Source organism: Mytilus edulis, chromosome 7 (assembly GCF_963676685.1).
Source record: "Mytilus edulis chromosome 7, xbMytEdul2.2, whole genome shotgun sequence".
NCBI classification, from domain to species: Eukaryota; Metazoa; Mollusca; class Bivalvia; order Mytilida; family Mytilidae; genus Mytilus; species Mytilus edulis.
Genome location: NC_092350.1, coordinates 44,205,992 through 44,221,618, shown reverse-complemented (window position 1 = coordinate 44,221,618; position 15,627 = coordinate 44,205,992). Strand labels below are relative to the sequence as shown.

At 32.2% G+C, this 15,627-nt stretch overlaps 1 protein-coding gene across 1 annotated transcript; it reads left to right on the top strand.

The window, feature by feature from the left end:
* Positions 1 to 3,393: 3,393 nt before the first annotated feature.
* On the top strand, positions 3,394 to 12,587 carry LOC139481579 (uncharacterized). The gene is made up of 9 exons (XM_071265000.1): positions 3,394 to 3,515; positions 4,159 to 4,281; positions 5,687 to 5,947; positions 6,448 to 6,571; positions 7,040 to 7,959; positions 10,011 to 10,130; positions 10,517 to 10,547; positions 11,194 to 11,342; positions 12,369 to 12,587. Exons 3-9 carry the CDS (start codon positions 5,926 to 5,928, stop codon positions 12,404 to 12,406), a joined length of 1,404 nt encoding a protein of 467 aa, XP_071121101.1. The 5' UTR covers positions 3,394 to 3,515; positions 4,159 to 4,281; positions 5,687 to 5,925; the 3' UTR covers positions 12,407 to 12,587.
* Positions 12,588 to 15,627: the final 3,040 nt, after the last annotated feature.

The window sequence follows — 15,627 nt, the reverse complement described above, 5'->3', positions numbered from 1 at the left end:
TTCATCGTGTAGCCTTCGTAATCCATTGTGTAGCCTTCGTGATCCATCGTGTAGGCTTCGGCTGAGATATGAAGCTTAAATACCCGTCTTCGGTTAACCTTCGTATGTCCATCTTTTGCTATCGTATATAATTTCGGCACCATCGTATAGACTTCGTTATTCATCGTACTTGCTTCGGTCACTTTTTTGGTATTTTAACGAGATCGGGACCAACTTCGTACGAACTTACAATTTTCGCATTCGGGTGTCCATCGTATATTGAAATCGGGACAGTGTGACGCAAGCATTACGGTAACAAGAGTTTAGATGTGCAAAAAAACCTCTGATACATTTGTATGTCGTAAACGATGAATTGATATAGGATTAAAATCTTTAAAAAGGATGTTTTTGATGTCATATAAACTGGACTCATTCACTAACAAACAAACAAATGTCCGAAGGACTTTTATGATATTTTCGTGAGTGACTTGGTCCAATTTTTACACCAATAAATTACTTAAAAACACGTTTAATCCATATACATGTAATAATTCTTCAAATTTTGAAATAGAGAAATTAATTTTCTCACTTGTAACCTATATCACACGTAAAAAATTTGCATATGTTTGTCATTGGATTGGCCACGCGCATGAATGTTTTTTTTGGTTTAAACGAAAAAATAAAATTTGCTATCTAAAAAAAACCAAAAGTAATCATCTTATCATTCAAATAAAATTGAGAATGGAAATGGGGAATGTGCCAAAGAGACAACAACCCGACCATAGAAAAAAACAATAGCAGAAGGTCACCAACAGGTCTTCAATGTAGCGAGAAATTCCCGCACCCGGAGGCGTCCTTCAGCTGGCCCCTAAACAAATATATACTAGTTCAGTGATAATGAACGCCATACTAATTTCCAAATTGTACACAAGAAACTAAAATTAAAATAATACAAGACTTACAAAGGCCAGAGGCTCCTGACTTGGGACAGGCGCAAATATGCGTCGGGGTTAAACATGTTTGTGAGATCTCAACCCTCCCCCTATACCTCTAGCCAATGAATGTTTTGTGATTATCATTGAATTCAACTATAAAAACGAAGTGAAAATGAATATTTTTTAATGTCGAGCCGGTTTGTGTTATAATCGCTGCAATCGTGTTTATATTGATTTCAAAAAGTAGCCCCGTCAACGTCTATTGAAAACTAAATCACGTCAAAAGCTACTACCGGAAACCCTCTTGACTAATCATATACACGTGTTCCCTAAAATTCAAATAAAAAAAAGGATTATAAAGAAATAATAACATCGCTTGCCATCATATGTTACAGCTTATGTTGGATGTTTCACAGATGATACCTATCGCATGTATGATTATCCAAATCCTCCATGGGATCAATCCGACCAGACAATGGATAAATGTATGCGGTACTGTAAAAGGCGAGGTTTTATTTACAGCGGATTAGAGGTAAAAAGAGGGATGAAAAATGTTCACATAATCTGATCGAATTGGTATTTATCCGCTCTGTTATAATCTGTCTACAATTAAATCTAAATAATATAATCAAAGAAGTAAATGGACTTATATCAATAACCGGTGATATAACTCGTATGTTAAACGACCCCTAACAATAAAGGGGGTGGTTGGGGTAGGGGTAGTGGTGTGATCGCATGTGCTCTGAAAGGGTAAGCAGATCCTAGTCCTCGCGTGGCCCACGTCGTTTTGTTCATACTCAACAATAATACTCTCTAACTTTAGATGCATCTATAGTTCTGAAGCTTACTGGTCAACAACTGTCAAAGAAGTTCCGTACATATACCGTGGATAACATAAGGATAGAATAAAAATTAAACTGTTTAAAAGGTTCAAATGTAATTTTCTTATAAAATATAAAAACAAAGGATATGTGGTATCCATCCATAACACACAATCAGTACATCCTCAGCAAAAAATAAAAAACAACACAAAAAACGCTATTATTTGCTATTTTATATCTTATAGGCATCATTTGTACATATACTAAAACATTTTATTTGGCAGTTGATATCTAATTTTATACATGTTCACAGTTCAATAACAATTTTTCAAGTTTAAGACTCAGTGCTTCTGTGGCAGTGTTGACCCTAGAAGGATTTCAGGTTATTCCCTGCGAAGTAATAGTGAGTGTAACATGCCTTGTGGTGGCCAAAGTCGAGAGACATGTGGTGGAGAATGGCGGTTGACAATTTATAAAGGTATGGAAAGTTAAAATCAAAAAGCATTATTATATCGTTTTTTCGGTAAAACTTTTATGTTGTATATTATCTTATATTTTATTATATTTACCTGTACCTTTAGCCAACTTGGGACACATAAGTTAATCGTATACTCTCAGTGTAACCATTTCTACAAATCATACAATAGATGAAAACAGCGTTACACACTAAGTTGTGACACCTTTCGGACGACTAACTAGAAGGATGAGACGCAGGGTTTATACCGTCATCCAATAACATAGTGGTTTTAGTCGATATCAAACGTTGAACCATGAATGTCGTTCATTGACTCAATCTAGACGTTTTTGAAGTGAATTGACGATCTAATCTAGTATTATGCAGGGCAAAAAAAGAACATGTGTTAGTATGATAATTTGCCATGTGATTTTTTGATGATCTACTACTTACATGACATAGATAATCATTTCTGTTGATAGAAGTTGTTTTTCTTAAAAAGGTAATGTAATTTGGTCCAAACTGGTCATATATGTATGTTTGCGATTATTTGGTCGGTAATTTCTTGAGACTTATAGTATTATTTGTTATTTGCAAAAAAACTTTAGGTGTGTACATTTGTAAAGACTTCCCTCGACATTGGTCAATGTGAATATTTCCTTTTAAAGTATATCATTACTTATTCATTACATTTGTACAGCTTTATACTAATAAATAAATGTTTCAAACACTTATACATGTTATATACGGTAGATTCTTTGTAAGTTCAATAGTAATGAAAGTATAGGTAACACTTTCTCCAGGTGATTGACTTTCTCGCTGATTATAAGACTCGTTGGTAGCTTTGTGCTGTTTTCCGCTTTACACATATTTCCCATTTCCATTCAAAATTTTATACGATTTGATACTGTATTAAAAGGATTTTGTTTTTTAGGAGAAAACAATTTCTGTAAGTACGACAAACACACCCGAAGATGTGCGCTCACTTGGGTGTATCCAATGTGCACCATGATATTATGCAAACTTTAGAATTCGATCAAAAAAGCATGGGGAGATTTAGCCTTTTGGCCTTTCTTCATTGTTAAACATGATGCATGTAGAATATCTAATTATATTAAATGGCATCGTGGTAAAATATGTATAAATGTCCCTTGGCATATCCTCATTTTAATTAGTAAAATGAAATCTTAACCTCAATAGATTGCAGTGTTTTACAACCTTACCCAGCCCATTGTTCTGACATCGACTGTACATCTAGTAGTAACAAATGGTGTGTAAGATGTACTGACAGTCTGTATTACAAGTTAATAGGACATACCTGCATAGGTAAGGATAAATTGTATTATCATTTAAGTAATTGTTAAGGATAAATTGTATTATCATTTAAGTTATTGGTAAGGATAAATTGTATTATCATTTAAGTAATTGGTAAGGATAAATTGTATTATCATTTAAGTAATTGGTAAGGATAAATTGTATTATCATTTAAGTAATTGGTAAGGATAAATTGTATTATCATTTAAGTAATTGGTAAGGATAAACTGTATTATCATTTAAGTAGACAATATGACTTGTTTAATATATTGCACTAGTATGAGCATTTTAAAAATTAAAAGCGCTGATTCTTCTACAATTTGAATTATAACTCACCTTTTTGTTGCATCGACAGTCGTTTATCTCCACAACTAGATTTTTTAACCTTAATTTGCTGAATAAACTAAGTATTTGTAGTATTTAAGAAGGCATCAGAAAATTTGAAACAAATATGGTGACACCAATTAACCTAGCCTTTCGTCTGACATCTTTAACGCATAAACGCACTATGAACAAATTGATTACAAAATGTGCCTATTAAAATCGAATGTACAATGAATCAAATATTATCATGTATTTAACAAAACGACTAGACTGTAGACTGATTTGACACAATCATGTTAATTTAGCATTTGATAACTATATAAATTGGTAGATAAATGTTCCACTAGAAATCGTTGGTGTTGGCCTGGAAGCTGCGGAAATGAAGTTGCGTCAAACTGTAACTGCATAAATGGATTCAAAACAGTTAAAAATGGATTAACCGCCAATTGTCAGCGTAAGCATTCAAAATATAAAAAATAACTAGGTGTTTTTTTTTTTATGTAAGCTAACTTTAGAAAATGTTCTTACTTATCAATAAATAAATATAAAAATAAAAGTTTATCGAACTGTTAATGGTTGTTACGTATACTATATCATTTTGATTGACATAATTTTATCATTTGATAAAAAACGTCTGGTATAAAATATTTTATGCATGTTCAGAACGAGAACATATTAAGAATACATGCAGTGGTAGGGTCCTGTAATTAAGGGCTTCGAGGATGAAGGTCGGGGAGAGTTGGACAAGAAAAGCAATGTATATTGGACAGACTTTGCTTTACAACAGGCTCCCTACGGACACATCAAAGCGTATATGTAATCGTTCTTAACGTGAAAAGAAGATTTACACTCTCTACCCCACAATGCATCGGATTTAACGCCTGTATTCTGACAGGACGCGGATTCGTCTTTATATAATTTAAACATCCAAACAGAAGCTTCAGTCTGTCTAGGGAAGGTGAGAAAACCCACGAGAGACAATTATATTTCTTTTTCAAGTCATCAATGGAGGCGTTTTATCATTTAAAGAGATTATTGGTTTCGTTACACCAGTACATCAGTATCAAGGTTTGTTTCTGGTTGGTTTAACGTGTATTTCATGTATTCTCCTTCATCAGATGCATATCGTTGATATTTCACCACCACTATGTTTACGTAGAAGAAGTTATTTTTTATACTTTCTTTCGTGATACACCTGTTCTTACTTTTGAGGGACAATTTGTATCATTCCCATTGTTGAATGCGTTTTTTAAAGTCTTGATAGCGATAGCATTATTTTTACAAATAAGATATTTGTGAATAAGACCATTTGGAGTCAAATAAATCAGAATTGCCTAATTGTACGTAATAGCTTAAAACCAAACTTGTTTGAGATGCACGAAACAGAGCAGTGTTTACTTTCTACTGGTTTTCAAAGTATTTTTGAAGTACACACTTATAACAGTCACAGTAAGTGTCAAATATTTTTGGATGCTACACTGCTTTTTAAACATTTCGTGGGGATCAAATCTATGTATAGTGCTTTATTTGCTTCGGAGTTTAGAATGACATCCATTGTCGTTGAAATAAGTAACCATTTTGTATATTAGCCAGCTGAAGCACGCATCCGAGTGCGGGATTTTCTCGCTGTGTTGAAGACTTATTGTCTATTTTCTGCTCTATGGTCGGGTTGTTGGCACTTCGACACAATTACCATTTCAATTCTTAATGCTATCAATGTTCAAGGCATAATTCTAGCTTGAGTACAGTTTCTTATTTAGAACTAAAAGATAAGTTTTCGACAAAGTTTGAAATCTTCTTCAATTTTTTCTTAAACTTTTTGTCTAAATTTAACTTGCTCTAACTGATATTATTTCCAGCAATCATAAAACCTTCTTTAGATCATTGTCAAATAACAGCAGTTGCAAAAGATGGCTCAAAATGTAGTTCAAATAGCGGTTCAGTTCAATGTATTCAGCAAAAGGACTTTTATGGAAGATTTCAAGTGAATCATCTTGAAATAGATTTCCAGGCAGTTTTCAAAATACCAAAAGTAACTATTTCAAGACCAAATTTCATCTCAAGGGAACTTTTTGGGATTACCGATGTTGAAATTTCAATGGAGAAGATAACAGTTTCAGGTCAGTTGAGAAATTTGGTATTTGTTTTGTAGAGGATATTACAAGTATTCGTCATTAGGAACGCACAGACCCAAATATTTAAAAACCAAGGACACTGAAATTCATATATTGTCGAAAAAGGCTATGTAATTGTACAACTATTAATGATATGTATACCTATATAAACTATTCTAAAAGAGCCTCACAAACTATACTTGAACAAATCTAAGTAAATTATACGATATGCAACAAGAGATCAGCAAGGTGTTAAAACCAGAACATGCTATCTAATGTGAAGATCAGGTTGACAGCCGATCGATGATCAGCACACAATGTGCACATTTATACTCTGTTTAAAAACAACAAATATGGAAAGAAATTTTTAAAATTTATTATTTATTATTATTATTTAAACAAGACGTGTTTAAACTTGAGGAATTCATAATTAGTAGCTATGAATGATTACAAACAATCGTTACAATTTGAATTTGTATACAAGACACATCCTGTCTCTTTTATAGGAAACCAGAAAGATTTAGGAACTACTAGTTATAAATCTGATTCTTTCTCAAAATATCCTCAACCAATCTATGAGAATGACATTGCAGTAATATTTGTACAGGAATCACTGAAAAATGGAGAAAGGTAAAGTAAACTTGGCTATTTAAACTACAGTTTTTAAATTCAATTTTCAGAAAAAATTATGTAAAAACATACATAAGTCATGTTCATGCAGTGAATTAGTGTAAAACAACACCAGCTCAGTTTTAATTAGGTCAGCCATTGATGTATTCACCTGTACATGTAGAACTAGTGATCTGAGACACATTTTCTATTTTACTGATTCGTTAAGATTTGTTTTTCTTAATGTCACATGGAATGCATAAACGTTCAACGTTAAAAGTTATTTTTGTCAGAAAAAAAAACGATCATCAAAATGTCAATTTTAGGCAATATTTATGCATCATACTGGCATATTTATTTAGATTGTTCTATTAATTATTCCTCGTGTTTATCAAAGTCATAAAGTTTTAAACTTATATTTAGGGACTTAACGTTTTGAATTTTCCTCGGAGTTCAGGATTTTTTGTGATTTTACAATTTTCCTTATAGGATATGTCTAACATTTCGTGTCCAAGCTGGTGGATATTTTGTTTCGAGGGACCTGACAACAAACACAGAAGGACAAGTTCCTTACGATAAAATAGAGACTTATCATACAATATGCTACATTTATGATAATGTTCCACCAAAACACTGTGCAGAAGACCATTCTTGTAGAAGTAACCCACTTATACTGTCGAGAAGATTATCAGCATCTAGAAACATAACTGTCCAGTTTCAAGGATGGATAGATCCAAACATGAACATTGGATCAGGAATAGAAAGTTACGAAATCACTGTTTCTGAGGTCAAACATATATCTTCAATGATCCAGCTACGGGATACGAAAGTTATCCATATCTTAAACATCTATCCATCTGACAATAGAACATCTGTACATATAGAATTACCACCGAAAACTCCAATGTTGTATGTTGTATTACTGACCGTGAAGGATAAAGCTAATAATATAAGACAAGCTAGAAGATTCGTTCTGTATGATAATTCTTCTGTGATTGTTGTGAGCCTTGGTCATTCATTTAACATTACCGAAGTCAAGAATCATAATAAATCTTCACAATTATGCATCTCTTGGAAGAACAGATTTTTCAACAACAAATTCAAGTTGAATAACTTTCTTGATCCAATAAGACCAGAAACCGCAATAAATGGAATTTATGACCAGAAGGTAGGATTGTTACCTATAAATGGAACCAAAAACGTAAATGGATTGACCGCCTTTTATTTCACATTCATGAGAAATAATGAAAACGTTTATACGGGAAAACTTCTAGAGATTTCACACCAGTCGGTCTGCCTTACATCTGAAATAAAAGACGGTGACATCATTACCTTCCATCTTAAAATCGAGGATATAATGAAGCATACCTTAAATGATAGTGTCACAGTCTACATCAAACATATAACAGGTAATGTATATTAAAGATCTTACTGTGTCGGAATGAAAGTTTGTTATTAAAATGAAGTTGAAAATCTCTACATGGTAAACATAATAGCAACTTTTTTGTTATCTTAATTGTCTACTTGCAGAAAAAATAACAAAAATGTTTGAAATTGGTTGTTCAAAACTTGTTGAAAGTAAATAGGTACAATTCAGTCGAGTATTTATCTAAATTCATAGTACAGTTAAGTACGTAATAATAGAACATACATATTGTAGTTGAACATTTTTTTAAACATTTATATCCCAGCAAAACGTTGTAATTAAATACGGTATAGCTGAACAAAAATTTATTCATAATGAATATTTACTCTGTAAGTATTTGATAGAGGCGAGTTATGTCTTGTTATATTTGACTTTCTGAACTTCTCTACGTTCTCATGTTGTGTCAGTTAACCTGAGTGATTTCTTCTTATATTTGACTTTTTAATCACCACCTTGTAAAAGTTTCGATATTTTGTCAAAACATGTGTGGGTAGTCTTGTGAAATTTATTTTTCTATTCTTCATTTTGTCAACGTTATGATGTATTTACAGCACACGTGAGTTTTGTTTTGTTGTTTATATATATATATATATATATATATATATATATGACTATTTAAACTTCATTTTATCTATGTTATAATGTTTTGTCGTTAGTAATCATGAGTTATGTCTTTCAATATTTACATTTTATTCTCCATTTTGTCTATGTTAGGGTCAGCAATATTAGCAGATATTAATAAAATTGAAAATGGAAATGGGGAATGTGCCAAAGAGACAACAACCCGACCATAGAAAAAAACAACAGCAGAAGGTCACCAACAGGTCTTTAATGTAGCGAAAAATTCCCGCAACCGGATGCGTCCTTCAGCTGGCCTCTAAACAAATATATACTAGTTCAGTGATAATGAACGCCATACTTATTTTCAAATTGTACACAAGAAACTAAAATTAAAATAATACAAGACTAACAAAGGCCAGAGGCTCTAGACTTGGGACAGGCGCAAAATGCGGCGGGGTTAAACATGTTTGTGAGATCTCAACCCTCCCCCTATACCTCTAGCCAATGTAGAAAAGTAAACGCATAACAATACGCACATTAAAATTCAGTTCAAGAGAAGTCCGAGTCTGATGTCAGAAGATGTAACCAAAGAAAATTAAGACTGTGTAGTGTTGATTTTCTAAAATCTATTTATTTACCTTCTGATGTTTCACATCAAACCTTATACATATCATGTAATATTTGACTTTCTTAACTCCATTTTGTCTACCTTGTGATGTTTTGTCAATACGTGATAGTCATGATTTGTAATGTTTAACCTTTTAACCTCCTTTTGTCTTTGCTAGAATGTATTATCAGCACACATGCTTACATATGAACATAACGCTGCATTTCTCTGCCATTGTTCAAATCTGCTATAATTGCACATCGAATACAACAATTGAATGCCTATTTTTTTTTACTGATTTGAATTACATTTTTAATTCATATGATTTTGCGAAAGTTAAAGCAATTACAGAATGAAATATAACTCTTGATGTGTTCAATCTTAGAATATACAAGAAAAATGTTGGGGAATAAGATTACAATCGAAAAGTTCAATAGAAAACTATGATTTAATTTACGCAGAAGATGACAGGTTGTTTTCTGGCGTTACCGACCATTGTTTCGTTGATAAATTCTCCATACATGTATATTCCTTTTACTTCTGGAACCTATAAAAAGAAATATCACAAAAATACTGAGCTCCAAGGAAAATTCAAAGAGGAAAGTTCCTAATCAAACTGTAAAATCAAAAGCTCAAGCACATCAATTTCAATCGAATGGATAATAACTGTCATATTCCTGACTTGGTACAGGCATTTTCTGATGTAAAATACGTTGTAATAAGAAATATTATAATCTTAATAGAAAAATAACAGATGAGACAGCGTTTAACACAACCAAGCATTATTCAAATAGAGATAAAATATTGACTGAAAAAAAAATAATACTTGCTTTGTGCATGTTATAATGTATCTTATATATTTCAAGTAACCCAGACAAAGGAGACATCACATGATCAAATTATAGGTATTGTAACTGGAGGAATTCTATCTGTAGTTATAGTTTTGTTATTGATAATTGTGATCGTACAACATAAGAGGTTAACAGGTAAGTTATACTACAAAATATATCTTTATATTAAAAAGAAAAAAGTGGTGAGTCAAACAAATATGAAAATATTGTTACACTTCTTTCATTAATTACTTTAAACTGAAAAATTAGAAAAACAACCAATGTTAACTTTGTAACATTCGTCTTGTTTAAACATAAGGAATACTTTCAATTTTTTGACGTAAGACAATGTTTTGAATGATACATAACAAGAAAATTATTTCCATTCAGTCTTTATTTTCTTTATATTCTTAAACTTTCATGAAATGTTTTGTAAATAGTTAGGCTTTCCACAATGAATCCTTTATGGCGGTATGGAATATCGAAATTATAAGTATAGACGACAGTGACATCAATCTTGTTTCTTCTGTTCTTTGTTTCAGAGAAAAAAGCAACAGCAACTAGTCATGACCGGTATGTTTATTTCTAAACCTTTTTCTAAACAGTGTCTGCAATGTGTTTAAAGCTTAACAAAAGGAAATCGAAAAAGACGCACACAAACCGTATAATTACAAAATGTAAACAATGTGGTAAAAAACCCGACGCATTATTACTATTGATTAAAAAATCATAATATCATGCTGGCTGGAGTATTTTAAAGCATACTCTAATGTAAATGATTTGCTCTCTTTGATGAAAACCGTAAAATGACCAATTACTGCTTACGTTCTCGTCCTTTAATCGCTTGTTGATAGTTGTCTGAATGAATTTTTTTGCAGTATAAAGACTTATCTGGCAAAGCTGGTAACAGATAATCAAAAGGAACTGATGCTTACGACAAATTGCGAAATCAAACAACTGGTAGAAAACCATTTGGCTAATTACATCTTCCACATATACTATTCATCATTAACCATTAGAGTTAAATAAAAATAAATTTATCTGAACACAAAAACTGCGCAAATTATGGTGTATAATACTTCTCCTGTTGTAAATCACACCATTTAGAAAATAAAAGTAGATATTAGAAGGTGTGGTCTTTTTGCCAATAGGACAACTCTCCATCCTAGTCACAACTTGTAATAATAAACCATAATTGGTCATAAGACATATTTTGTAGATATAAAGAAACATATGAATCACCTGGGACCAGAGAAAGACAATCAAATGTTTACGACGATGTCAGTCCAGAAGCATCAAACTCAATCTATGAATATATTCGTTTAAAGCCAAAATCCACAATTCACGAAATTTTTGACAAGGAAAACGGTATTAAAAGATATTCTAAGATATATATTTGGTGATAAAGAAGGAAAGATACAGTGTAATATTCATATTTCCTAACAGATATAAACATTAATAAAAAAAAACCAGTGAAATTCTACTGCGAATACCAAATTGAGGCGGGAGTTATAAACAGGATTAAATATCATGAACCGAAGTAAAAAGGACAACGCCATATCAAAAATAATAAAATTAAAAAAAAAACACGACGAAAAGACAAATATTAAAACAAACCAACACAATAGGAAACTTACGATGAGTACAACAAACACCAGGGGGATCGCAGATGCTCATGAAGGGTACCAGATACTATAATTGATATGGTTCGCTACTGACCCCATACGAATCCATAGAGGGTTTATAAAATCCATAGGGGGTGAGTCCACATGCCGATTTTTCTTTGGTCTTAATTCACCCTCTATGGTCCGTAAAGGAAAGTAATGAACCGCATAAGGAATTTATCGCACGCGGTACTTTTTCTGCTGCGTTTTGTAGCAAAATAAACAATGAATCTCAACAACATCAATAGATGACGTCACCATTAACAGTAGACATGACGTCATTAACCCCTATGAAATTTATCAACCCCTACGCATCCTTAAGGGGTCACCACGTGACAGCTTTAAACCAATCATAACGTGATAATTTAGCTGCGGGAATGTTAAAATTGTACAACATAACAAAAATATAATGCCCAAGTTCATTGAAATCTCAAGATATAATAGCCTAGTTGCCAGACATCTCAGACATTTCGATAAAGCGTATACTTACTCAAGTTATTACATCAATGGCCTCAATTACTTTTTAAAACCCAAGTAACTTTAGAAACTATTGCGAGTGGTATAAAACACATAATTCATTTTATAATTGTAACAGCATATAAGGCAAGGAAATGAGTTTGCAACCACAATTTCTATTTTTGTTTTGTCTTGTGCATACTTAAATATTTCGAAAGAAAATTAACAATTATGAAATGGACATATATGTCAACTGTACATTTTTTGTTGACAGGTGGACACAAGTCAATGTATGTGAATCAAGAGTTTTAGAAACAGATTGTTCATGGCGTTTATCAGTGCGATTATCATGATTGGAATAGTTTTAACAATGGATCAGAAATAAGAACAACTAGATTATTAGAATCCACAGTCCAGTTGGATAGGCAATACACTTTCTATAAAAATATTATGTACAACGAAATAAATAAAATGGCATATGGGAGATAGTTAATTTCTTTTGTTGTAAGCACACGGCCGACACTCGGCTAACCGAGAGATTGGTCGGTTAATCTATATTGAGTATGCGGCTATATGGGCGATTGGTCTGTTAATTGGGTTGGTTATACGTCTGTTAAGAGTAAAACGCTTAATTTAATGTTAAACGCTATTAAATATACAGATTTTTGGCATGTTATAAGAACCAAATCAAAAAAAGAAAAGTGTCTGACAAATTGATATCTATCATAGAACAATTTGCACTTGTAAAAACATTTCTTAGTCTGCGCAGTTTTCAGTAAAACTATAAGGCGTCGCGCAAGTATGTAGTATTTATGCTTATACGCATAGCAATTTTTTTAATAAAAGGCGAAACAAACAAATTTAGATATCATTTAAAGGACAAAAAATAGTACTGTGGTTCAAAAAAATAAATTGACATTAGTAAATATTTCATAATTGTAAAATAACGTGAATAATACCACGTTTAGTGAAAATTATGGGAATAAAGTCTGTTAATGGGTTGGACAATTGAAATTGTGTCAGTTAAGGGTTATTTAGCCACGACAATAATTTTGCTACCTTTATATTTTCCCCTTGAAAAATTTAAGAATGAGATGTTCCTGAGTAAACAAAAATGACAATACAGTGCCACAGTATCCTAGAAAGAGCATTTTTATTTTGACTTTCTTTGCATTTAATTGAAGGGTGTGTCACTTCAATATACCGTGATATGGATTGGCCTCTGGAATATCCATGAATTTTTTATTGACGTTTTCCAATCAGCCTTAATTTTTGTGTCTGTTCGAAGTAGCACGTTCTCAATTCCGACTGAAAGTGTCTTTCTAATACAACACAGGGTACATATAACGTGTTTTCGTTCACATATGAACATGATATTTGTCAATGGACGTTAAACCCTAATTCGTCAGCATCATCCAATTGGTTCTTTTCTTCTATTACTTAATCATATGTTGTTTACAAATCACTCTAAAGAAGTAAACGGAAAGGAGCGAATGCAGCTACATTTGGTTATGTTAAGTTTCAATTAATTTTATTCCGTTTAGTTCCTTTTTACATAAGTGCAGAGGAGAACTACAGTTGTCTGTGGTGACCGGTGAAGTCCATTTCGCGTTTTCGCGATTTCTCCTTTCATATTTTATAGGGCGAAAACGCGAAATCGGGAAAAGGCGAAATCGCGAAGTCGATAACGCGAAAACGAGAAATCGGTTTCGCGTTTTCGCGTTTTCGACTTCGCCATTTCGCCTTTTCGCCATATAGAATATGGAAGGCGATAACGTTAAAGCGCTAAAACGCAAAATGGCATTAACTTGCGACCATAGTTGTCCGCATGTAAACCTATAGAATTTGTCACCAATATAAGTACATCGCAATCCGTTACTGTTTCAAAAGCCATCGGTGTTTCATGTGTGTATTCTTAAGCAAGTATTAATTTTCTCTCGTTTTTAGCAGTGTATCACTCTACTGTCCTTACATATTATTCTTTATTCTGCGTTTCCATCCAGATTCTCGTGTATACCATGAGGGTCCGGATTGAGGGTATTGTTTATTTCTGTATTCTTTAAATTGTTATGTCATTTATTTCTGTATTCTTTAAATTGTTATGTCATTTTTTTCTACATTTTATTTATCTTACTCATTATTCTTTCTTTATTTTTCATATTTTGTCATCCCAATATATTTTACTTACTGATGTTTAGTTACATTACGACGTTTATCTCTGATTTATATACTGGTTACCAATGTAGATGACAAATTTGTGTCATTCATGACAATTAAACAGAATCAACATGATATATGCGATCATTCTTGGATGAAATTAATATTACTTTAATATTACACTTTTTGAAACCATTTTTATCTATTTTCAATTTCATGTGTTGTTTCCGTATATGTTATGTTTCATTGCTCATGTGTTGTTTTCGTATATTTTTGCCGCTCGTCTTGAGCCTACTCATTTGATCCGATAACACCCCATATAACAATAAAATTTTACTTTTTATTGCCATTCATAACTCTTAACAGACCAATTAACAGACCGGGTTTTATACATCCGACCCATTAACAGACCAGGTTTTAAATAAAGATTGATTTATGTCACCAAAATACAGATTTTCGTGTAGATTTTTTACACAATGATATCAATATGGTTAACAAACATAATGCCTTTCTTTTTTTGATGTTCAAAATATTGAATGCAAGTAAATTTAACCAATGTGTCATTTTGTGTACATTTTATGTGTGTAAAATGTGTATAAATTTATTGATGAGTAACCCGCCTTTTCATTTTATAGATCGTACATCGAAGCTAGAAAAATAATAATTACACCACTAAATTCAGTACATTGAATTGTTTTGTTAGACATGAATACTTTTTATGATGAAAATATATTTAGAAAGTTATACAATGAAACATGCTGAACTTTCAATGATTTTCTCGATAACACCTGATTAACAGACTTTAGCCAACCCGATTAACAGACCAATCGCCGATATAGCCGCATACTCAATATAGATTAACCGACCAATCTCTCGGTTAGCCGAGTGTCGGCCGTGAAGCAGTATGAATACTGAATAATGTTCGACACATTTATGACAATTTCTAGACTTATTTCAATGTATCCCTAATTATGTATTTTGCTTTTTCAAACACTCAATATAGCAATCAACAGATAATGCAAACGTAAAATGGCATCAAAAGCAATTGATACTTCACCAACGTTGTCACTAAAACAACTTGCTCTCTTCATTATCCTGACAATAACTTTTAAGACCATTGGTAACTATTTCATAATCATATTTCCGTAAAATACAAATATTCAGCATTAGTTTTTTCATAATGTATTTCATTATATGTCCCTTTCATAAAAACTTTCACATTAAAGCCACCAAAGAAAAAGCCCAACTGTGCTTTTTTTAAAAACAAAACAAGTGTACAGTAGATATACATTAAAATATGTATCAGAATGTCGCACTGCATCGTCCACGAGCTCAGTAGTTGACACTCAGGTACTGACGTAAAATATCATTGACGA